The sequence below is a fragment of the Falco peregrinus genome, chromosome 11 (genome assembly GCF_023634155.1).
Source record: "Falco peregrinus isolate bFalPer1 chromosome 11, bFalPer1.pri, whole genome shotgun sequence".
Lineage (NCBI taxonomy): Eukaryota > Metazoa > Chordata > Aves > Falconiformes > Falconidae > Falco > Falco peregrinus.
The window spans coordinates 16,636,743-16,661,066 of NC_073731.1; the positions used below are offsets into that span (position 1 = coordinate 16,636,743).

Genomic DNA, 24,324 nt, shown 5'->3' on the forward strand with positions numbered 1-24,324 from the left:
CTGACTTCTTAATTCACCAGTAACATTTCAAAGGGGACCAAACCAGCTCATTTATCACTTCTAACTCCAGTGTGAAGTGTTCCTAATCCCTCCTAGTAAGTAAACACTGCAGGGCGACCATCTTTGCAGTACACCTTTGTTCTCCTCAGTAATAGCTGTGTAATAAAGGACTCCTTCCTGCTCCCTCTCGCCAGGTTCCAACTATTCATACTGCTTTGTGTTACTGTAGAGCCACAAAAAGCAGCGCTTATGGAGCTCAAGAACTCAAGTAGTGAATGGGGAAGTTCTAAATTTGAAAGCACTTAAAAAAAACAACCCCAAAAAAAAACAAAAAAGGAAAAGAAACACTAGAATTGCTTCAACAACCACTGCTGCATCACGAGGCAGTATCTGATCCCAGCTATGCTGGCAATGTCAGTAAAGATGTCTCCCAGACCTGATAAACACCTTTAATATCAGAGCCAATAACCTGAGGGGGCTTAGGATCACTAAAAGCTTCGGGAAGGAAGAGAATTTAAATACCCTCGTGCAAGCTGTGCAAATACGAGCTGTGCAGAGGAGGGCTCGGCCCGGCCGTGCCTTTGGCTGCTGCTGGGGTGCCTGCTGTGTGGCCTCGGGCCAGCCAGGGCTGAAGATTCCAGCCCACTGGCCCCGACGACACTTTCTTGTGGAACAAAGCCCATCTCTTCTAACACAGCTTTTTCCCAGGAATTGGCCCATATGGAATAAAATAAATAAATCACAAGTGTTTTGTGAAGGGAGGGTGGAAAAAAAAGAGTTCCTGCTGTACATAACTCGTGGGAGCAGATGTTTTTCCATTAGCTCAGTGTTCTCTGCACACTAGCTGTCTTTACGTTTCTTGTTCATGGCATGTTCATTGCAATGTTTTTTTCCTAGGGTAAACTTCAGCATGTTACTGAGACAGCAGGTAGCCCGCTCCAGCCCCCCTGTGAGTACATGGAATAGTTACCCTAGCAATTTCTGTTTAAATGCTCCTTTAAATTAGCCCTAGGTCTACCTGGTGAGGTTTGCAGACTGTGCTTAGCAGGCACTTAGCCAAACTTAGATCAAATTACCAGACCTACTTTGCTGTGAGTGGCCATATTTGGTAAAGTATTGGGTTAGTCAAGAAGCTAAATTGTCAGATATAAAGTACTAGTAAAGACAAACAAAGTGGACATTGTAGTTAAAAGTAAAGCTTAAAATAATCTAGCAACAGGAGCTGGAATATTAGAACTCATATTAAAACTGGCTTGCAGCATTCTAAAATGCTGTGTATAAATAGAGCATATGGTTATTACTGCCTAGAAATATAATCACACATACTTCAGATAAGAAATCACTCCAGTTACCCAAAAAGCGTAAAACTATTTCTTTTCAGTACTGACAAACTTTGCACTCTGGGTCAAAACTGATCTTACAAAAATTTTGAATGAAGGTAAAATTTGGTCATAAATTTGAACCATTTCAAGTAAATTTTCCTCAGCCAAAGAGCACGACTGTATTTTCTAAACAGTAGTATTGGCATGATTTTAAAAAGGAAATAACGGGGAGAAATAGTTCTTAGGTCAAGACATTTCTCTTGGTAACACAAGCAGTATTATCACCAGTAATCTCTAGGATTCCCCTTGCAGCTCCTCCTGCAACAAGAGGTATAAGGAGTTAACAAGCTTTACCAATGCTATGGAAGTTCCTTCTCTCCTCTCAAAGTTGAATTCAAACTCTCAGTCATGAAAAGTAGAACAAAGAGCAGAAATGAGCATATGGATCACATAAAGACCACCTCCCTTGAAACTCACCCCTGCAGCATATGCACTGCAGCACCCTTCCTCAGTACTCCCTGAAATGAGCTGTTTCTCAGACTTGAGGCCAAGAATAATGTTTAGGGTTATTAATATTAAAGCCTAATGAGATGACTCTCTCCTTTTAATAAGCCATTACATTTCAAGAGGACTAGGGGGGGTTATTGTTAAAAGGGACCAGACAAGCTGTGTTAACAGTCATTGCTGCAGAACACTTGAGAACAGAGTATGCTTATTACTATTCCAAGCATGCCTGCTGCAGGGAGTGGACCACCTCTCTAGTCTTTGGGGACAGCAGACCTCTTGTACTCTTTCAAAGCTAACTGTGACTACCTGCAAGGAAAACAGAAAGATATGGAAGCCCACCGAAGAAATGTGCAAAGTTCCCTTCTGCAGATGACTGTATTCCCACAGCTGGTCCTATGAGAGGTGGCTGGACATGAGATAAAAAGTGAGAATTCATAGTTCTGTCTGGATGTGTGAAAGAGAAGAGGGCTCTTTCTAGAGACCACAGATCCATCAACAAGTGAAGTAGTTCTCTGGCTGCTTACAGGAAGCTACAGAAAATTAGCTTGCCAAAGTTCACTAAGCATTGCTGTAGGGAAAGACAAGGTGCAGCATCCATTACAGTGCAGCATATTTAGACTTGGGAACTGCACTTTCAAAGCTGCTGCTTTAATATCTTCCCTACATAACTGTGCTGGTCATAAACCCAGAAAAGTTACAGATAAAAGCATTAAGTCTATGCTCTCTTACGCACAAGGTAAGTATCTTTATCACAGCACAAAAGAGATTAACTATTTGCACAGAGTTCACAGCCTTGCCTTCAGCCACTGTTAAAGGAACGCACATATTCTCATGCACTAATTGTGAGACCCCAGTGAAACAAGGGCTCTCCATCTCTGAGGGAATGAGGATGCTTCTGCACAAGACAGGAACTGCTATTGCAGCTGCAGATGGAGGATGATACAGAAAGGATTCCTCTATGTAAGCACCACCTGATAGCTACCACCCACCTAGGTCCCTTTTGCAAATGTATGTGCTGGCTTTGTGGCCTGGCCTGCTTGCTGGAGAGCCATAAGAACAGCCCTCACATAGCTGTGGGATAGCTGCTTTTATATACCTTTTTCCAATCTAAGTGCAGAAAGCTCTAATTGGATCAGTCAGTTGGTACCACTAGTTTTCATGCCTTGGGATATGAAGAGGTAAGGGAACTGTTACGGCTTTAATGGAATCCAGACGCGATTGCAGCCTGGCACTCTAAATCCATACCCACACACAGAGACATTGCCAGCTGCATCCTGTTAAGTGTCTGAAAAGGATGGATGCTTTGTTATTTACTTACTGTAGTATGAGGTTAGGAAATCGTAATAATTTTATCTAAAGGTTTATGCTTCATGCTAAAAAGGTTAAAGTGTTAATGACAACAAAACCAACAATACACAAGTCATTTCCCAAAGGCAGATTAACATTTTTTCCCTTTAGATACGGGATACTGAGCTATGAAAAAGTTAGGCAACTTGCCTAGAGTCACAAGATGAGTCATCGACTGAAAAAGGACAAGTCCAGACTAAACCTGATAGAAATCTACAGCATACTGGTACAGCTCATTCATGAGCATGAAGGGACTCTGGATGCAGGTGTCAGAACGTTACGCTTATTGCCTGTTGCTTTCCCCTGATGTCAGTTTTGGGGTGAGCTGTAATGAAAAAAGCATCGGACTACCTCAACTGTTTTTAACCACACATTTCTGTTTAGTTTGTTGTTTATGAAATATCTCTGTTTTGGAAGTTACTAAGTTCTTACGAGTATACCTGCTCCTCCTTTCAGATGGGAAAGATCCTAGTACAGAGGGTCAGTGATACCCTTTTGGATTATTCCACTCACTAAGCCCACTGATCTGACCCACTTCAAAGAAGTCCTGTAATTACTCAGGCGCTGTGCTCTTCTCTGCTGAGAGTAAAGACTACCCCAAAACACCTGTGCCTCTCCTCCTCCCTCTCATCCCTAAGGATACCAGAATGCAGCAACTTCCACACTACTGAGAGAAGAGGATGGACAGTACTTCACCAAGAGCTCATTAAGCCACATCCATAACAATAACTGACTTCAGTAACGAAATTACAAAGCAGCCACAGTATGATTTTTCAGAGTATCAATCCTGATTCAAGTCCAGTTAAAAGTAAGCATGAAACAAAACAAAGATTTTAAAAATAATTAAATAGGAAAGAAAAGTTGCAGCTTATAAAAACAAATTCTATTTAAAAGAATTAACACCTTTGAGAAAGGCACTCGATTTACACTAAAAAGTAATCATAGCCATTCACAGCTAGGTCAAGCAAGCACCAGGTCTTTATTGCTTTTGTCTTTTCACACAGCAGCAAAAATTTAAACTGCCTAGAGCTATCTGCAGGATGATGGACAACAGACACCTTGACTTTCTATTACAATAAACTCCAGGTCTTTTTGCTCCCCAGCAGCCTCCTCTGCCGCCTTAAATCAGGAGCATTAACTGAATAAAGCAAAACCTTGCTAGTGATTTTGAAGCCCACAGCACATCACTGAAATCCACATACACACAAGCCATTAAGTGAACATGTGTGATTAACTTAAAGGATGATGCATTCCATAAGAAAAAATCTTTTGTACTTTAATAGTTAGTCAAATTGTAACAAAAGGAATGTCACATATAATTGGTAGGAAATGGCCCACAAAACCAGCTATAAAAATCTTTGCTGAGAAGAAAGGTGAGACTTCCAGGTTTTATGTGAGAATTGTCAATTGTACAGATTAGCTAAATGAGAATTTGAAAAGTTCTTCTGCATACAGAATAGCAAATTATCAGCAAGGTTCCAGTGGGCTCTGCATTTTTTTTTCATTGCCAACAGTTGCAGAGACATCTAAGAAGCAATCACAGCGCTCAAATGTAATTGCAGGTGCACAACTGCGTGCCCAGGCGTGGAAGAAAAGCTGTATTTCTTAGGAGCAAAACTGCAGGGTCAGAACTCTTTTTATCAGTCCTGAAATGCTGGAATGCAAATGGCAGAATGTGCTGGGCAACTGCTTCTCACCAAGTGTTCTACATAAAACCCTTTAATGAGTTTGGAGATCGCCTCTGGGTAGAGTTCCTCTCACTGTTCTCCTTCCCCTTTATGTGCTCTGCTGTAACATCTCTACAGGAGTGTCTCAAACTGACATGCTGCTGCCCACAAGTCCTTGGGAGATTCAAACAGTCAAGGATAAAATGAGTGGAGGACTTGCTCTTTTTAATAATTTTCACTTAAACCTCAGCAAAGATTGGAAAGTTCTCAGTCTAAATAACATTTAATGCATGGTTGACCCAGTCTTATTACAGGGAAGCACACAGGAAAAGAAGAATGAAAAGAACTGTCCCTAACAACTAATATTTGTTAATGAGGAACTACCTACCCTCTTCTTTTAAAAGCATATTTTAGTGATGACTGAAGTATTCTGTATGTTATGGAAAAACAGAGGTGAGCTGAAAAATCACACTACTCCAGTATTTTCTTTGTTATATTGAATCAAGTAAGTGGTAATTCAAAAAATGGCTGGGATAGAGAGGCTGATTTTCTGCTGGAATAAGGTGATTTTCAGGTGCTGATTTCAACTACTCCATTAACACTTACGTCATCTCATTCACCACTGGAGGGAAAGAGGAACTCTAGGTGGTCCAGGACTTACCAGCTTGTAGCCAAATTTGTTCAAGAGCTGTCCACAGATGCATAGGTCCTTGCTTCATTGCGCTGCTCTGCATAGTTATTTCAGACATGGCCTGTTCCAGTCTTGATGCAGCAAGGGAGGAGGCTCGCTGTGATCCTATGGACCAAATAAACAAAATCAATAACACATTCTATACTTCTTTGGGATATTTCTTTGACTCATTCAGGAAGCAGGTCTGATTCTCCACTCACTGCATCTGTTTTATGTAATAGGAACGCCACTGAATTCTGGCATGACCAACTGCAGAACCATGTTTTATAAAAGGTTAACTTACTAAAAAAACCCCACCAAATTACCCAAGGGCTGCAGCTCAAACAAGTGAATTAAGAGACAGACATTAATATATAGTTATAAAGGTCTGCTTAGCATTCCTCAAGGAAGCAACCGTATTCTGCTCATTTGGAAAGCAGAACTCTACCATCAAGTATTTCCCACAAATACTTGCTGGTAACCCGTTTTATAAGCATGCTGTCACCACACGATTACAAAATACGGCCCACTAATGTAAAATCTTAATACAGCATTACAGAGCAGCTTGGCACCGTTCACACAGCACACACATCCCAAGTGACATCAATATTGTTCTGCTGGTTCAGAGGCAGCGTGGTTTTTCATTCAACCTTGGGGAGCAGCGCGCCCAGTGCTTCGACTACATTAACCTTTAGTGTGTGCCGTAACATTTATGCAAGAATAAAGTATTTGGCGCCCGTATCTTGGGGACAAAACATCCCATTGACACTACTCCCCAGAAGGATGCATGGGCAGAGACCATGTTTGCCAGTACAGCAGGTGAGATGACACTGGGGAGCCTGGCTGTCAGAGGGGTACCAAGAGGGCGGTAGCAAACAAGAAGCTGTAAGATGAGATTCTGGAGTATGATTTGTCAAGCTTTGAGAAATAAGTATTGGAATGCACACAGGTGTAATGTGATGTTAAGGTTGACAAGCTCTTTCTGTGGAGAGCCGCCGTGAAGCATTACTCTTCAACCTATCCTTACAGGCCGGCCTCACAGACCGCAAGATCCCGGAGCTAAAATCCCGCTTTCCTGCACTGAGGGAGTGGCAGAGCCCAGGCACAGGTACCCTGAGGAGCCGGGAGGGCTCTGGGCATGGCAAGGGCCACAAGGGCACACAACCTGCCGCAGGGCACACGCACCAAGTGGTCTGTCCCAGCGGGCCAGCACTGGAGCCTGCTGAGTTGGCCGAGCTGCACGCCCCCCTCCTCCCCGCAGCAGGCGGCCAGCAGCAGGCTGGGCAGGGGGGGCAGGGCGGGCAGGGGGGGCAGGGCGGGCAGCGGGGGCAGGGCGGGCAGCGGGGGCAGGGCGGGCAGCGGGGGCAGGGCGGGCAGCGGGGGCAGCGGCAGCCCCGGCTGAAGGGCCGCTCCCGCCCCCAGAGGCACCTGCCGCAGCCGCCGCCCCCGGCCATGGGGGAGCCGCAAGCGCAACCCCAAGCCGCAAGCTGCCGCCCGCGGGAGGTATTTGTCCCATTACCTCACCGCTAACTAATGCCATTCATTTTAAGCAGGAGAACTTCAAAACAGCCCTGCATGGCAGGGGCCTCCCACGGCTCCCTCGGAAAATGCAAATGTGCTCTTCCTAGATGCATTTCTTAAATTCCTGCGTATTTTCAAAGACATTCCTGATCTCGTGTTCCAAGAGATGACAGTGCAGTAATGTAGCAATTACGGCTTTAATGCTACAGTAAAAGCCATTCTGCTTTGCACGGAGAATTTATTATATTTAACAGTTGATTTACCAGATCCATCTTCAGCCGGTCCCCGTGCACTCGCTCTCCACTGTCCCCACCTCCACCTGGGTGCAATGTCACCAGAACTTCCAGGAGTTCAACTCAGACAAGGGCTGTCTAACAAAGGGAAAGCCACCAGGCACTGACCCCCAGCCATGCAAAACACGGGCAGCTTCTCCACAGCACAGGGGCAACAAGGAAATGGCCACAGGAACAGCCAGCGATGTTCCCAGGAGTGCCGTGAAGTCAGGGCAGACCCCTTGCCTTCTAGGTTGGCAAACTTGCAAAAAAATACAGGGGCTTTTGGGATTTTGCAGTCAGCCTAACCAGATACTTACATTAGCACTGCTGATCACGGTAGCATGCTTTGAAAGCAACTTTCAGCATTACATCCCCCTGTCGAGGCAGCCCTCCTTCAGAGAGGCTTTCTGGGGCTGAGTTTCTTGCAAGTGCCCCTGCGTATGGCTGGTCTGATGCTATTAGGTGGGCACATGGGCTGCTGGTTTACTCGCATCCTGACAGAGCTCAGGGAAATCCTCTTTTCCTTGCAAGTCAATCCAAGGAGACTATGTGAGGCATCTTTGGGCATTTTGGAGAGGTTCACATGCACTGTGAGGCTGAAGAGCCACTTAGGATCTACTAAAGCATCCTCCCCTCATGAAGCAGGCTTTAGGAGAATATCACTATGAGCTACTTGTACTCAAAGGAACATGACTTAGCTGCTCCTCTTCTTTTCTTCATCAGCTGAGTAGTTGCCAAGAGGGGAAAGCCTACGATCATAGACTGATCTTGCCCAGTGCTGTGGGCTTCAATCTGCACAGCAATAAAAAGGGAACCCACGTTATTTAGCAATTTACAGCGGAGGCTCTTTGCATTTAACAGCCTTTGGCATTCCAGTCCTTTGATGTTTATTTTCTTCTCCGTTCCAGCCTACAAGGAAGCAAACCACACTAGGCAGGGACCATCCGATCCCTTCCCATCCCTGCTTGGCCTCAGACACAGATATGGTCTCCTTGTTCTAGATGCACACATGCCAGGTGAAAAGACTCTCTCCATCCCAACCCATACCTGCATATTTGCTACCACTGTTCTTACCCATCTCTGCTGGATCGCTCACAGGAATGCTGCTTAAAGCTTGTCTGCTCAAATAAACTTTGTAAGAGATGGCCTTTGCCAGCCCTGCCCTTCTGGACTGAAAGGAGCTCAGCCACAGCTCGGAACCTCAGGCAAGCAATACGGTGACCCTGGGGGTGGGCTGAAGGCTACTGGAGCCAGAAAAGAATACACCTCTAACACACGCCGCCTCCCAAGAGAGGAGGTAGGCATGTATCGTACCAGTATCGCTCTGACCTCAGGGCAGTGGGGGCAGCCAGAAAAACTTCAAACAACATTAAAAAAAGGTCTCTGAATGTCTCATTATAAAATATCTCTTCCTAAATAAATGTAGATCTTTATATCCTAACAACAACAACAAAACCTGTCTCGCAGAACTTTAATGTCATGCCTCAAAATACATGCAAATGTTGGCATAAGAAGATATCACAGCAATTTGTTATTTTAGTGAGGTCTCTCTCTCTTTTTAACAGCTCCACTAGACAGAATATAAACTTCACATTTTACAATAAAGCTCTCCACACATTTTGGAAAGAAATCATAAAAATAACAAAACTGATTTTGTCGTGATGAGCTCTGTGCATAAGCTATATAAAATATATCTAAATAATTTTAAAGTGCTCTTCTAGCATTGTTATAAGACTAAGAAAGACCAAGTTCAATATTTTGCATCTATGAAAAAACTGCTATCAAAATAGAAATGTACCTCAGTAGATTTACTAGGCTTATAAGAAACACAGAATTCCTCAGCCTAAATCACTTCAGGCAAGAGCATTATAAGATAAGACTAAATCAGAAAAAGAATGAAACAGCAAGGCAGCTGACTGATACCGGTGAATTTAGTTAGGAACACTGCTTCAGTTAGAAGAAGATGATGAAAATAAAGAGGAATTAAATCTTCCTGGCAGCAAACCTAGAATTCTGGCACAGCAAATAATCTCATTGTGGTCTAACTGAGGCAGAAGCCAGTATCAAACGTGGCCGCAGTAATCCCCCCTTCAGTGATGAGCCCAGAGATCACAGAGCGCCTGTGCGTTACAGTGATACTGCTGCACACTCCCAGGGGATTTCATGATGGAAACCAGAGCCTGTTCCAGAATGGTGGGAAAAAAAAAATCAGATCTCCTCCCTCCTTCAAAGCAGCCAGCCACAGCCGCAGCTCTGGGGAGGCACAAGGGAGAGAGGGGCTAGAGCTGTACACTCTCCAATCTCACCGCCTGCTGTCTTCAAAGGCTCCCAGCTGGGACCATAGACCCAGCTGCCTCCTTTCTGCAGATGGAAAACAGCAGCACCTAGAGCCTGCAAAGCAGCCAGCTCTGGTGAAATCAGCCAGTGCCAATCCTGCACTAATGCAGATGTACGAGCCCCATCCTTACATCCATTGTGGGTACAACCATGTTAGCACGGAAACTAGATTCTTGAAGTGGAGGAGGAATACATTTCTTGGCTAAAACCAACCTGCATTCAGTACAAATCACTTCATGTGCGTGAAAGGCTTGTTTACAGCTTGTACTTTGCATTAATTTGCTCTTTCTGGCAGGCAGTACCATGGCATAACAACATTTTATGCTGAACTACAGCTCCTCCGCTGCATGCTGGCTGCTAGAACGGGGCTAAGGGCAGGCTGGAACAGAGACCCAACCCAGGTGCTTTTTGAGGAGGGCACTACATAGAAACCAAACATGCCTGAGCTTTGCTGTGACTCTGGAAGAAGTGCTGCAGGCCTGCAGCAGAGCAGCAGGCAGGAGTGAGGTCTTAGAAGGGTGGCACAGCAGCACATCAAAACATTACAGGCTCCTGGTGACAATTTGGTCTCAAAATCTCAAACCATGCTGTGAAGTGGATGTAGCCCAAACCTCACCACACTCTTTTCCCCAGACCACTACAAAGCAAGGCAATGAATCTCCAGAAGAGCATGGAATCCACATCCAGAATGCCTTTTACATGCCACTAAGCACCAGCTAGAGCTGAAGGGGCAGGGATCAGTCCAGGCACAGCCTCACAGTCTAGGCACCATAAGCCACTTGCTATTTCAGCAGCACAGTGGGAATTGGACTGATAACAAAAGTACTGTGGCAAATAATATTTTTGGGTTTTCATTGCTTTCCTAGTAATGCCTAGTGGCTGATGGACTCTGCAAACTACCAAACCATTTTCATATATTCACTGAAACTGAAAGTCCAATTCACTGCCCAGCATCAGGGATGATAGGATATATTTCACAAATCTTCACATTTATGTACAAGTGATGACTATCCTCAATGATTCTGCATCACCAGGAAGCTTTCACATCATATCCACTCCCTTTTCCAGATTAATTTTTAATATGCCAAACAACACATATTTAGTATATCCTCTTCATCTATCTGTGCTGAATTTGGCCTGTTCTCTTTAATTAAGCCAAAGACTATGGAACACTGCCACATAAACAATGAGAAAAAGGACCTATACAAAATAGAGACTCATCTCACCAAAGGGTAACAAAAGAGAAATAAACAGATTAAAAATTGCATAAATATGTGCGTATATAATCAGTAAGATTACAATGTCATAAATATAAACCTTAAGGGTTTAACACTACAAACAAAAGAGCAGAAAGGCTGAATAATGTTTTGACATTTGAATGTATGCTCAAGATCTAACCTTGCAATACTTTTTAACTATTGGTGGGTGTAAATGCAGGTTAAACACACATAATACAAGTTACGTACTTGACATGTAAGAACTTGTCCTCCATCTCAGCCGTATACGCTGAGCATGTCAATTCAGTTTTACAAGTTCCAAGTGTTCCTGATTAAGACTCAGATAGACAAACCTAATTCCCTAGCCCCAAAGCATGAGACTTGTTAGTGTTATGTGTGCTGTTTTTTTTAATTAAGCTTTTATATTCTTCTTGTCCAATTTTTGAGTCTGTGAGGCCTTTTTTTTTCTTTTTTTTCTTCTTTTTTTTTTTTCTTCTATATCCAGAATGGGAGAAAGTTGCTTCTCTGATAAAACCCTACAGGTTAAAACACAAGTTTCTCACATAATCATCTGATTCTGAGAGCTCGAGTTTTAAAGGAAGCACCAAGTATCACGAGACTTCTGATAAAAATCACAAGTCAGCAGCACACTCTGAAAGCTTCCTTTCCCCCTCCTGCCAAGATCAGCTTTGATGTCTCAGTTATTTCCATCTGATTATATCTGTTACTGTGAACTTGTATTTACCATGTAATAAAGCATCACAAGGTTTATGTACAAATCCCAAAGCAAATCATCCTCTAATAGGAATTCACACTCTCGCTCAGCTTTCCAAACCCACAATAATAGCTGGCTTGATCAGGACATCTAAATAGGATTAAAATTGGGGGGGGGGGGGGGGGGGGGGGGGGGGAGGCGGCAGGGAGAAGAGGGGGGCAGGGAAGACTGAATTATACAGTTCTTGCAGAAGCATTACATGGGAGCTCATTACACCTTTCATGCTCATCTCAGAGAGCTTTGTAAAAGAAAGCAGGAATTCTTTGTTTTAGGCATGTAGAAGCCAAGGTACAGACAAACCACGGTGACACGTTCTGCAGCAGAGATGGCCCTGGAAACAGATATGGACCTCTTTGACCACCAGCCCAACAACGTACACAAGCATGCATGCAGCCCTACTGCTGCACCCCAACCCCCTTTGCTGAAGAAAATGAAAGTTCTCTCTCACAAAAGCATACATTTAGGATGGGAAAGCACAGATCTTGTTTCCTCACCAGAATCGGTATCATGAGCATCTGGGAGTGTGAGATGCAGTCCATTATGCTTTTTGATCACTGGTGTTTCGGTCACACTACTTCCTTTCTCAGAGCCACTGTAAAGAAACAAAACTGTGTTACCTGGCCATCTTTCAGCAGAGAGACAATGTTCCCCTCGAAGCAGGCAATAGTTTTGTCTAGCTGCCACTGGAACTGAAAACTCAAGCTTTAACTGTCGCAGGCTGGCAGCTTCTTGAATGTGCCGTTCTACACCCCCACGCTGCCAACGGACAGGCAGCTCAGAGAGACAGTGCACAGCAAGGGTTGCAGGGCTCATGCCAGTATCAGTTTATTTGGCTGTTGCAAACCACTGGACAAGGAACATGTTGGCAGCTAGAAGCCAGACCAGAGGAAGCCAACCAGCAGCCCCAAACCCAGGAAGAACCACCATCCCTTGGTCTTGCCTGCAGAAGGATTTGTTCACAGCTCTGTTGTGCGGATCCTTTTGAAACAGACCAATTACCACCTTCCACCCAAGTGCTAACTTTTCATTTCAAAGGGATTATTTTCTCCTGTTCCACCTTTGTTCTGTTGAAACAGAGGAGGAAGATAAAAGCTACCACACAGCACCACTTTATGAAAGAAGGACTATCTGGTCTGCTCTTCTACTACACTTCTGTCCTCACAGGAAAGGGAATCTCAAAAAAACCCCACCCAAAATCATGTGCCCAACAACAACAAAAAAATAATCACTTAATGCAGATCTTCTGAGCCTTCCTGTCACCCCATGGTGACATGATGACATCATGACCCCATCCCCCCAGGATTAGATAGTGATATCTCCTCTCATCACCCAGTAAGGGACAAAATATCAAAAGGAGAAGTGACTGCCTGGTTACTTTCTCTGGTACATTTCCAAGCCTGCAGCTCAGCCTTTGGAGAACGTTCCTCCCAGGAAACAAGCTGTGACAGAATCATGATTGCTGTGGATGCCCCATCTTCCAGTCTCATCAGTCCTGTGGTAGGGATTGCACAGGATTCCCTTGAATTGGCATTTATCTAGCAAAAGAATTAGCTTGGGACTGCTACTTGTTTTAAACATGATTGTTCTGTTATCACAGAAAACAACAGTGAAAGATAAAACAAGTCTTGTCCTTCCCTGCTAACAATCTAGGACTGAAAGGCACTTAGTGTTCTTCATCATAGTGGTAATCACATTTACAGTAGCTAATTAACCTTTTACTTGGGTTTTGGGATCACACATTACTGTTTCTATTAATGGACTCTGAATTCTCGGACATTTGAGTGTTTGCATAAATCTCCAGCCTTGACTGGGTCTCCCCATCTTCCATACTGGTTTCCACAATGATACCCCCCATTTGAGACTATTGTGTGGTGACAGATACAGGGGAAAATTAAATTCTGTCCTGTGCCTCAGCCTAATCCAGCCAGGATTAACACAAGCGTAGGTGCCCTGGCTGGGGGCTGCTGGTGGAACCGTAGGGGCATTTCTGTCTTACTGGTGTGTTGCGTATGCAGGAACGTGGCAGCTGCACTTCAAAATACTACTCCCATGAGGCGAGCGCTGCTTTGGTGCGGCGGTCATCACCACCAAGGCACTATTCACACTGGCTTACACGCTATACTCTTACACAAAGGAGGGGTGAGTAGATGGGTGGATGGCATAAGGCTGACCACAGCAAAAACTGACTCCAGGAAAGCAGCATTCGGAGAAAGCTTGATCAGATGCCTTCAGTTAACAGAACGCACCTCAGTGCAGTCAACAGCATGGCCTTTTAACTGGGAAAAGAGACTGAAAAATCCCAGCCGAAAAACCGAGTGCATTGTGCAAAACAGCCACTCCCAATGGCTTTATCCGTCACCCTGGAGAAGGGCTGAAAACTAACTACTCCTTCAAAGTTGCAGTACGAGGCCTTCAGCCAAGAAAGCTTTTCCATGCACCACAGAAGGGACAGTAGCCAGATGATTTGCCTTCCGCATACAGCACTGGAAAGGCTGACAGTGGGACACGTTGCCACTCCGCTGCCCATGTTTTTAAAGAGGTAGTTGAGACAGCGGATAAGACGGTGAGAAAAACTGCTGAAGGGAACACTTGGTTGTAAAAGACTGCAGAGGCACCAGTTTATCAGAGAGAAGACAAGAGGGGACTTCAGCATGGCACATGAATAGCTGCCTGGGGAGAACGTGCTGGGCCCTGAAAGACTCTTAAACCTAGCAAAGTCATAGTAAGTTTGCAAAGCCAGGAAATGTGGGCCACACAAAAGCAGCCAAATGTAATTAAAGTGCAATAAACAGGTGATTTAACTGCTGATTGAACTAGTAAAGAGTATTGGGTGCAACAGCTCTCAACTTTATATAAATACAGGCTTCTCTTTTCCAAGAGGCCCTAAAAATGCCTGCGCCCAAGTCTCAGTGATAAGAATTCCCTCCAAGTTCCTTTGCAAGCCCAACCCGGAATATTTTACATATTTGTTAGCTCATACTGCTGCAACTTGCTTAATACAAAGGGGCTTCCTAGGTCATTGAATCCAGTCTAAAACTGCAGGTACCAAGTTCGTTCTTGTTACCTTTCAGGCAATGCTTCACAATAGAAAATACAACTTTTTTTGGGGGGAAAGCCAAACAGTCCCACTGGGAATAGCAGTGAAATACACATTGGAGTTCCTAAAAGCAAACGCAAAGCAATTTGTTTTGTTTAGGCTTCTATGGCTAAAGCTTATCAAAAGCCTCTAAAAGCTATTGCATCTCGGGTTTTTAAGTATAACAGCCAAAGCACAGCTTGGGATCCGAATGCAGTCCAAATGGCTGAACTATTTATTTATGTGTTTTCCAATGTACTCTCTTCAGTCGCAGGCTTACAGCCCCCCTCCCCCGCAAGAGTAAATCTTAGTTATATTGTTCAGTGTGGATTTGATCAGCTTCATGAGGACTACTCATGGGTATAAAGATTATTCATGTGAGAGGTACACGATTGAATTCTTAGCTAAAAAGCCTAAGGCCTAAGGAAATCAATGATTCCAGCCTGTAAGAGACCATTTCTCTGCTGCTATGTAAATATCTTGATTTTTGTGTTTGGTCTGCTGCTCATTAGCTAAACCAACAAGGAATTACTAATAATCCCTCAAGGACGACTTGTATATAGACATGCATCATTCTGTACATATGCTTCTGGTGTTTATAAAGCTTATGTAAATGCGTACAGAGATTGGGGAGCAATACAAGCTTCATCAGTCTCCTGTCATGACTGTTGCCACCAAGCATGCCGTCCTTCGCATCAAACACAACCTCTATGGACATTACAGGTTAGAGATAAGTATAGGCTTGGGATAACATTCCCAAGACAATTGTACAGTGGTATCATGACTAGGACAATATCCAAAGGGCGTGGGAAGACAGAAAACCCAACCTGGAAACTTCTACACTTTCTAAACTTTTCTTTTTGGAGGCAAAGCAGATGACAGGGAAGGAATGAAGAGGGAACCTAGCACTGCTTAAATGCAGATTTACTAGGACAAAGGAAGGGAGAAAGATGCTACATCCTTCACTCCTTTCCTTGCCCAGTTAGCACCAGGCTGTGCAACCAGCATGCAACCACAGCATATGATAGTGTTGGCTGTGTGCCTTTCCTTGGCTTACTCAGTTCAGGACTGTGTCACCCCCCACACATTCCTGGGTGGTGCCAACTACTGCAGACTGTGAACAATAGCTGGTGGATGCTCAGCAATATTAGGGAAAAAAAATCATAAATCTACCCTCCGTTCTGGATATCTGAATATGGATAGAGGTGTTTAGACATTCAGATCAATACCTTTTGGTTCAACCCGCTTCTTCAATCTTAAAAATCTTGAGGTTTTGTTTTGTTGGGGTTTTTTTAAGTCATGGCTATTAAAATCTTGCCTTTTTTTTTTAATCATAGCTTGAAATATTACTTATGTGTCTTTTTAAACAGTACTGTTTATTACTGTTTTTGCAAAATAACGTAGGTATCTAGACAATTAAAGAAGATGACTACACCTTCATTATGAAATCTGAACTTGTTAACACAACAGAAAAAGCCTACCTGTGCTGTAAAGCATTAAATACCATCTGCCACATCTGCAACATATGTCTGCATGTCACCAGAGCCTCTTCAGGTCCTTTGTGTATCCATTCCAGTTTTACTTTGGTGAAGAGTAAGCTGCAAGATGAAAACGAACAACTTCTATTTTATTGACATCTCATAAATGTGGAGAATCAGTACCATTCTAGCGAGATCCTGGCACCCAGCATTTTTACTTGCTTTGTATGTGCAGCAATAAAAGAAAACACTGTAGCACAAAACATTTCATATGGCTCAACTTTGATTCCTCACAAGGAGATGAGAGGATTAACAATATTCCTCAGCTGCAGTCAAATTTGCGTCACAAAGCTGGCAGGACAGTGTTAAAAGCAATGCACTGCAAAGCTAACAAGGTGAAACACAGAGTCACTCTCATTTTATTTTGGACAGCATTGAAAACAGAATAAAAAGGAATTGCCATAATACATATGCCAGACTGTTTTCTTAGTCTGGCATCTTCTTATAGCACTGGCTTATATAATAAATTTCAGACAAAACCCCCAACACACTTAATATATGCAGATAATTATGTAATGCCTCACAGGAAGGAATTGCTTTTTCTTAACCCCAGCTGGCAACCATCTCGTGCCCCCAGGCAAGGCAGCTGATAGCCCCTGTACATTCTTGTTCTAGGTAGCGTAACTGCTGCTACTATTCTTATACCTAGAGAATATGAATATGTACTTGCATAGAACACTGGAATTCAGCAGTATTAGGTCAAGCAGAGGTTAGAAGACAGATTTGGCAATGACACAACCTACCTCTTGCTGCTAGTGTAGCTTTTAACACCGTCCTTCACAACACCCACTTTTGGGGTTTTTTTTAATTGCTAAGATGATTTAATTTATTTCTTATTTACTAATGTAAATTTACTTATCTGCTTTGATGCTTTCATGAAGTCCAAGATCTACACATTTTGAATTGGCTCAATATGGCTAGTGATTAATCCACTGTATAGCACATACACACATGCACACAACCTTAACAGTTGAATGCTAAAAATCCTAAAAGCTGCTTTGTCAATGTGATTTGCAGGCTCCTGGGGAATTCAAACAACTTCAGAAAGAGACAAAGGCAACTGCATAGATGATGTTAGAGAAAACTTTGCAGCTGAATAAGAGATCTTTCATTTGCAGTAATAAGAAATCTGCAGCTGACTCTGTGGTGCATATCTACCAAAATGCACTAAAACGGCAGTCCCATTCTGAACTAACGAACATTAGTGGGTTTCTGGGTGGAGGGTTGTATGGGTGTGCGTGCTCTATCAACTGCTATAGGGAAGTCTGCTCATGGCTGCTGCTACAGCTTGACCTCACAGGACAAGCATTCAACTAAACTACCCAGGCACAAACTTAGGCTAGGAAAGAAAGATCAAGTTTTATAATCAAGGGAATTTGTCTTTGTCCTTTACTATTTTATATCCCTACTGTATGTTTACCTTTGATTTTCTTGTTACTCATCTGAGCAAAACAAATACTAATAAAAACATTCCCTGCTTTCAGAGATGCTGACCCCCTAACTGAAAGGGAGTGCCCTTATGATGATTCAGGTAGTTATTTTTGGCTAGATCCATGGACTAATCAAAAATTCTGCTGGGACAAAGAATATCACAGTCAACACACTCTTAATAGAAACGAGACTGAAGTCAAAGGACTGGTTAGCAATGGGAACTGGCCGGTGATGCATGCTGCTCTGTATCCCTTACTTGACTGGGCTCACAGGAACAAAGCTTGTTTTAATGCGAAATAATATAAAATCAAACACCTACGAGCAAGGAACAGATATAACACTAGAGAGATGGGAGGTTATACCCCGGAGTGCAATGGTGTTATAAAAGATAGCTTCATGAATGTGAAGTTCCTGAACAACAATCCAGTTAAGAGGTCAAGCAACCCTTAGCATCCATATACAGAAGCACAATCAAGTAGGAGCTGGAAGATGCGGTTATTCCTGTCCACAGCATCAGCAAGACTCTTACTACAATCCTGTTTCTAGTTCCTGCTCTTTAACTCCAGAAGACACCTAAAAATGGGATGAGGTTCAGAGAAAGATTATGCAGGTGATCTTAAGCCTGTGATAAAAGACATTTTTCTGTAGCCCTCAGAAGTTCAGTTTATTTGGTTTAACTAAGAAGCAGGGAAGAAATTATTTTGCCCAAGACTGCAAGCACCCACATGAAGTATATGATTGAGTCTTTGATCTAAAAGAAAAGGTATCAGAAAATCCAAGCATTTGTTGAAAGCTGAAACCAGTCAAATGGAGATGTGTAAGTAAATGCAGACATATAACTATCAAAGAAAAGAATCTATGCAGCAACTACATTGTGTGCCCAGTAAATTCTGTAGTCTTTAAAGCCTTTCAGCAAGAAAGGACAACATCTGGAAAGGAATGGTAATCCACAAACAGAAGCTATGGCTTTGATGCAAGGCTTATGAGAGAGCTTCCTCGGACTGCGCTCTGCAGAGGGGTGAGACTGCATCGCCACCTTCATTCTGGCAATTGCTCTACTAAAAATATTCTACTCATCCAAGAAACAAGCACATTGAACAATCTATGCTATTGTAAGCATACAGAGTATTTTTTTAAACCACTATAAACTTTAAAAATCAAAGACCAGCAAAAGCACTGTACAATCCTCCTTGCAGCAGAGGAGTGGTGGTCAAAGAGCCTGAAGCCTCGAGAACAGTCTGTTACATCCCTCAATAACTCCATGCTTTTGAACGCTGCAAGGTACCACTCCAATATTAATGAAATACAAAAATATAGGAAAGAAGAATCTGTTATACACATAAGGGTTATAGTAAGGGTTCCTTCTCCCTTTCACATTAGTAGGCATACAGACAGCTTAGTTATCAGCAGGCAATTACAATCACTACACAGTGTATTTAAACATTAAAAAGACAAACACATCAAGTTCTTCTCTCCATCACTCTGCTGTTTACTGCTTACATTCAACTTCGGATGAAGACTCAATGTTCCATCTCAGGAGAGAGATAACAACTAGTGAAACAGGAAAAAAGCAAATCTCTCGCACAAACATAACAAAGGCTCAGCACAACATTATCACTAGTCATACAGCACACAAAGGTTAAAAAACCCCCACATGCAAATCCAACAACTGTCTCTGCGGTGCAACACTACCAGATCCCAGAGATACCATGCACTGTTAGCTGTTGTGGTAATTCACCTTTGGAATAGTGCTGCTCATGTTATCATGTAATAATATAGCGAAGCAAACCGAAAGGCAAATAGGAAGAATGTAAGGGGCAAAAGGAATCAAACCATACTGACAGCAGTAGTAAACAATGCAATTAAACATGATAATTAGAAGATGGAAATACAAACAGAACATTAGGCTGTGCTATACATTATTTGTATTTCTCAGCTTCTAATAAGTTTTTTAACAGCAAAACCAGACAAATAAAAATACAGGAAAACCACTGAAGTGATGTAGTATCACTTATCTTCAGCTTATCATTTTATTACCGAGACAGTACTCTTCCTACAAATAAATCTAATGAGTACTGTGTCATATCAGTGTCTGTGCACAACTCTCGGGCATAAACAAAAATTATGTATGCACAGATCTCACCTTATTATATTTTCTTAATATCGTTTTACTGTACTTTTGTATGATGCTTGCGGTATTAAGCAGAGCAAGCTCCTAAAGAGATTCAACATATAAAAATAGCCCCAAGTTTATTAATACAGTCGTTGGTAATTCTGTTAGCCTCTGAAAATGAAAACAGATTTGGGCTAAAGCAAACATACAAACTGCTACTACATAGGCACAGAAAGAGAGAGTGAAAAATCCACAAACCATTCTTGTAATTTGTATAATTTCAAGGACAGTAACAATGGAATATAACCACTGCTCACTCTTGACACCAGAGTCTAAGCTCCTGCTCAGAAGAGGTCTTCTTTTATCATGCATGTGAACAGTATGCAAAAGGCTTCTATTCCCTGATGTACCGTCCCTTTACAAGCAAATTTACTTATCTACCACAGTAACTTTAACTCTGGAAAATAAAAGTCTGCATACAGTTGACTTTGATGAGATATGAAGCTCTGAAAATTCAAAATTAGTTTTCCCAGGTATCAAAATTCCAGTAGTATAAATGATAAATATCAGTTTTATGTGCCATGCATTGACAAAGTAAGGACTGGAATACTGGAAGGCCTATGCAAATTTTCAGTAGCAAGCAAGCTACTTCGGTTGGTTTCAGAAGGTGTTCAATATTTGTTTTCATGAAGACTGATTTGAGCTGCTGATACTCACTATGTCTCAAGGCCTGGCCAAAAACACCTACCCAGCCCTCCTGAGTGCCTTCTAATCTTAAAGGCTGAGCATTTAGCCATGTAAGTTCTTTAATATTACCCATGATGAAAAAAGGCAGCTCTTTCCTATCATTGACAATCCAATTCCTTAGGTTTAATAGTTAATACTTATTATCAGACGGCTTCATGTACGCATATAGTATACTATAAATGCTTATGAGCACATCTCTGGAAGAAGTTGTAAGTCGCTACGTTTAGTAATAGCCTATTGACTACTTTATGGATGCTCTAGGACTATATAAGCATTTATTAATCAGTTAATTATTGGGACTTTAAAAAGTTGCTTTAAAATGGAGCTTTTAGTATCAAATGTAGCCCTTTAACTACACATTTATACAGCATCACAATGGGATCTCTGTGCCTTATCATCTGACAAGCAATAAATAATGCTAGTACTATAACAAACAATAACACATTCCACTCCTTTCAAGATTGAGAGACCAAATTAGTAATAATGAGTATTACGTAGTCATTTAGTTATATGTTTTGCCATTAACTGGCTCCTTACAACCCCTCCAGTTTTTCAGAGCTTGTCAGCAGCTGCTCAGAGATCTGCATATCTTCGAGCTTTACCAGATCAGGGCCATCATTCCCCAAAGTCTTTCATTATTTACCCAGATTTGCCTGCCGACACACACAGCTGCTGGGTTATTTTGGATTTTGAATACAAAAGGAAACCTAACAAAACACCAAAAGCAGCAGCAATATGTCCCAATTCACAGAGACAATTGTGTACATTAGCATGAGGATACTGAACTTCTGCAACTAATATGTGTACTTTGTTTCATTAAATGACAGGATGCATGTGCCTGTTTGTTTGTGTGTGTTTACAGACATTTGCCTGGAGAGAGAAACCAGAATCCTAGTCACAGCGCCGAGGACAGCAAATGCACTTTATCCAATGACTGATTGATGGGGTGCTGGAGCAGCATCCAAGTGGCACTGGACAGCAGAGACCAGCTGACCCTCCCACCTCTTCGAAACCCAGATAAATGTTCCACACCAGCTCCAACGAAAAACAGGGGGATGCCACAACCTGGATGGGTAGACAGCCTGAGGATAGTCTTTGAGGAACTGGGAGCCAAGGATTAAAACCCCAAAACTTTGATCACTGAACTCTTGAATTAGTTTCCTCCCCTTTAAGGTAACAGATGCAAAAGCAGGATACAGGTGGATACAGGACATAGGCTGATCTAACAGAGCAGGAAACAGGATGGAGGAGATAAGGAGAATGATCAAAGTTCCGGGATGTTTTTGATATATGGAGGTAGTAAACAAACTTTGCCTGAAAAAGAGGCTGAGGGAAGAGAGAGCAGATGTATAAAATCATTAATAGCATGAAGAAGATCAGGAAATCAAAACGGTCTGTGTTGTTTCAATGAAAGAAGTAAGAAATATCCAATAAAGCAATCAAACAGTGGATTTGAAATGCCAAATGAAGTGCTTTTTCATACAACATAAAAGTAAAGTGCAAAACTGCTACAGGATGTTCTGAAGCAGACACATAAATAGGTTCAAAAAGGGATTAGATAAATTCACGGATGACAGGCCTATCAGGGGCATTAAACACAACCTAACAGAACCTCTAGCTCCAAAAGCCTCTGAACCACTCAGCTGACAGAATCGGGGATGATATATGAGGGGTAGGATCACCCTGCTGCTGTGTTTCTACATGCTTCTCCCTGTGCATTCACCAGATGCGCTGCTGAACCAGAGAAGCCCTTAGTTTGATCAAGAATGGCCACTCGTTACATTTTGATACAGCAGAAACATGATTGCAGCCTGTGTTCTTTTCATAACCCAGATTGTCTGGTCTTGTTTCATCTGCCAGTATGAGAGGACAGCGTATCTGCAGCTGTAGTATCTTCACAGCAAATTAGCTGCTCAGTTTATCAGTTGCTGAGTTTAGCTTCAGTGGTGAGTCACCTGTACAAGCCAATTAGCTAATGTATACTCTTTCACCATAGCCATTATGGTTTCATTAACCTTCCTAGAGCAACTGCTAAAGCCCTAGTCACATTATCAATAAGAAAAAACACTGGCAAAATTAAAAAGCTGTGGTTAATTGCCTGCATTTTTGTTGATAAAATCAAGATCAAAGTTGCTGTCTTCTCAAATAACTCGGTGCTTCTTGCAGTCTCCTGACATTTAAGGGCACATTCTCTACTTAAATTAATGCCAGCAACGCTGACTGCAACCTCCTTTTATAACTCCATGCTGTGCCATGTTATCTATCACTTCCCCTACAAAAATAAATTGATCATATACTTTTACAGACATACAATCCTCTTTTTTTATGGCTCCCTGCCCATTTACACACACACCCCCCCGCCCAATACAAATGAAAAATAAAAACAAGAGGCCTGGTAGCATGTCCAAAGAACTGTCCTTTAGAAGAATGTCCTGTTCAGAGCCCCAGTCTTGCATGATGACAGCAATTCAGCTAACGTTGCTCCATCAACTATGACTGCAACAGCATAGCACAGGGCGAGAACAGCTTCTAGAGAGGTGGATTCTAGGCTATTTAGAAGTTTACATGATAAAGACAATTTGCTACCCTTAGCCTCACACACAAGGCACCCAGAAAGCGGCTCTTGCTCATAGAGTAGGAGGGAAACAGAAGGGATCCCAAAAGCTAAGACTGCAGCCCAACCTGTCAGAGACTGCACAGCAAAAACAAAGGAGCAGCTACTGGCACGGCTCAGGCTCTGGGTGTTTTTCCTTGGATTGCCTCCTCCTGCAAGCTGCACCTTACACCTGATGGCAGAAGGGCCTCCCGTCAGTCAGGCGAAGGTCCTGCCAACAGACTAAGTTGTGTATCTCTGCATGGACCCAAACGTCATGTCCCAAGACCAACATGTCTGCAGCCAGTGCAGCAACCTCACACTCCTATTTCAGCATTCAGGTCCATCAGATTCATTTGTGATACAGAGGGCAAATGTGAGTCAATATGGATGCGGCCCATCCAGAAACTGCCACTTACATCAGAAGGCGATCTTGTAAGAAACCCCCTTTATCCGCTAAACCCAGGCAGGTTGTCACCTGAAGGAAAAACAACAACCGATAGATAGTCTGCTGAAAGAAAAAGCATGCTGGTCTGCTGGGGCAGGGGGCACTGAAAGTCTTCCTTGTCTTCAACTTTCTTCAGAATCAAGCCATATCTAGTTGCACCCAAGAAAAGGCGGCACACAAAAAAAGGGGCAACCAGAATTATTGTCTCCTTTTCTTTTAGTTAGATCATTCATTTTGAATCCCAGACTTGTGGTATTTTGGTTTTTGTTAAGGATGTAGGAATGAAGCAAATTGTTAGCAGACCTGATAACCGTTCCCTCACCCTGTTACATAGGATCCTTTGGGTGGTGATACACCTGAAAAGTTTTTGTTTTCCTCTCACCCTGATGAGGAACTGGCAATAAAATGATTTTGCACCATCAAAAATCTTAGGTATTTCAGTCCCTATCTCACCTGAATAAAGATAAAAATAATTGTCGTAAGTTTCACAGCAAAACCTGAAGAAAAAGGTTCTAGAGTTGCTATGCAGAGTGTTTACATCAACTTTTTTATATGTAATTTCCCTCTGTAAGGACAGTGTGTTAGACTTTCCCTTGTAACACTTCAGAAGATGGTAAACTGAGGTTTAATTTGCAAGTCTCGCCCCACGTTTTGTGATTTTTTTTTCCCTCTGACAGACTCCAACTACACAGAGTACTCCCCATTGCACTGTACACTGCATGAGCACATTTGAAAACTGG

The 24,324-nt window shown here is 42.6% G+C and overlaps 1 protein-coding gene across 5 annotated transcripts in view; it reads right to left on the bottom strand.

Annotated features, from left to right (window-relative positions):
* The window catches only part of TTC7A (tetratricopeptide repeat domain 7A), a 172,642-nt gene that overhangs the window by 46,383 nt on the left and 101,935 nt on the right, over nt 1-24,324 (bottom strand). For all 5 annotated transcript variants that reach the window (XM_055815978.1, XM_055815977.1, XM_055815976.1 and 2 more), the window contains 3 exons: nt 16,196-16,312; nt 12,133-12,230; nt 5,505-5,639 (listed from right to left, as the gene is read on the bottom strand). In XM_055815978.1, the coding sequence (XP_055671953.1) occupies nt 5,505-5,639; nt 12,133-12,230; nt 16,196-16,312 (350 nt within the window). The remainder of the gene's footprint in view (nt 1-5,504; nt 5,640-12,132; nt 12,231-16,195; nt 16,313-24,324) is intronic.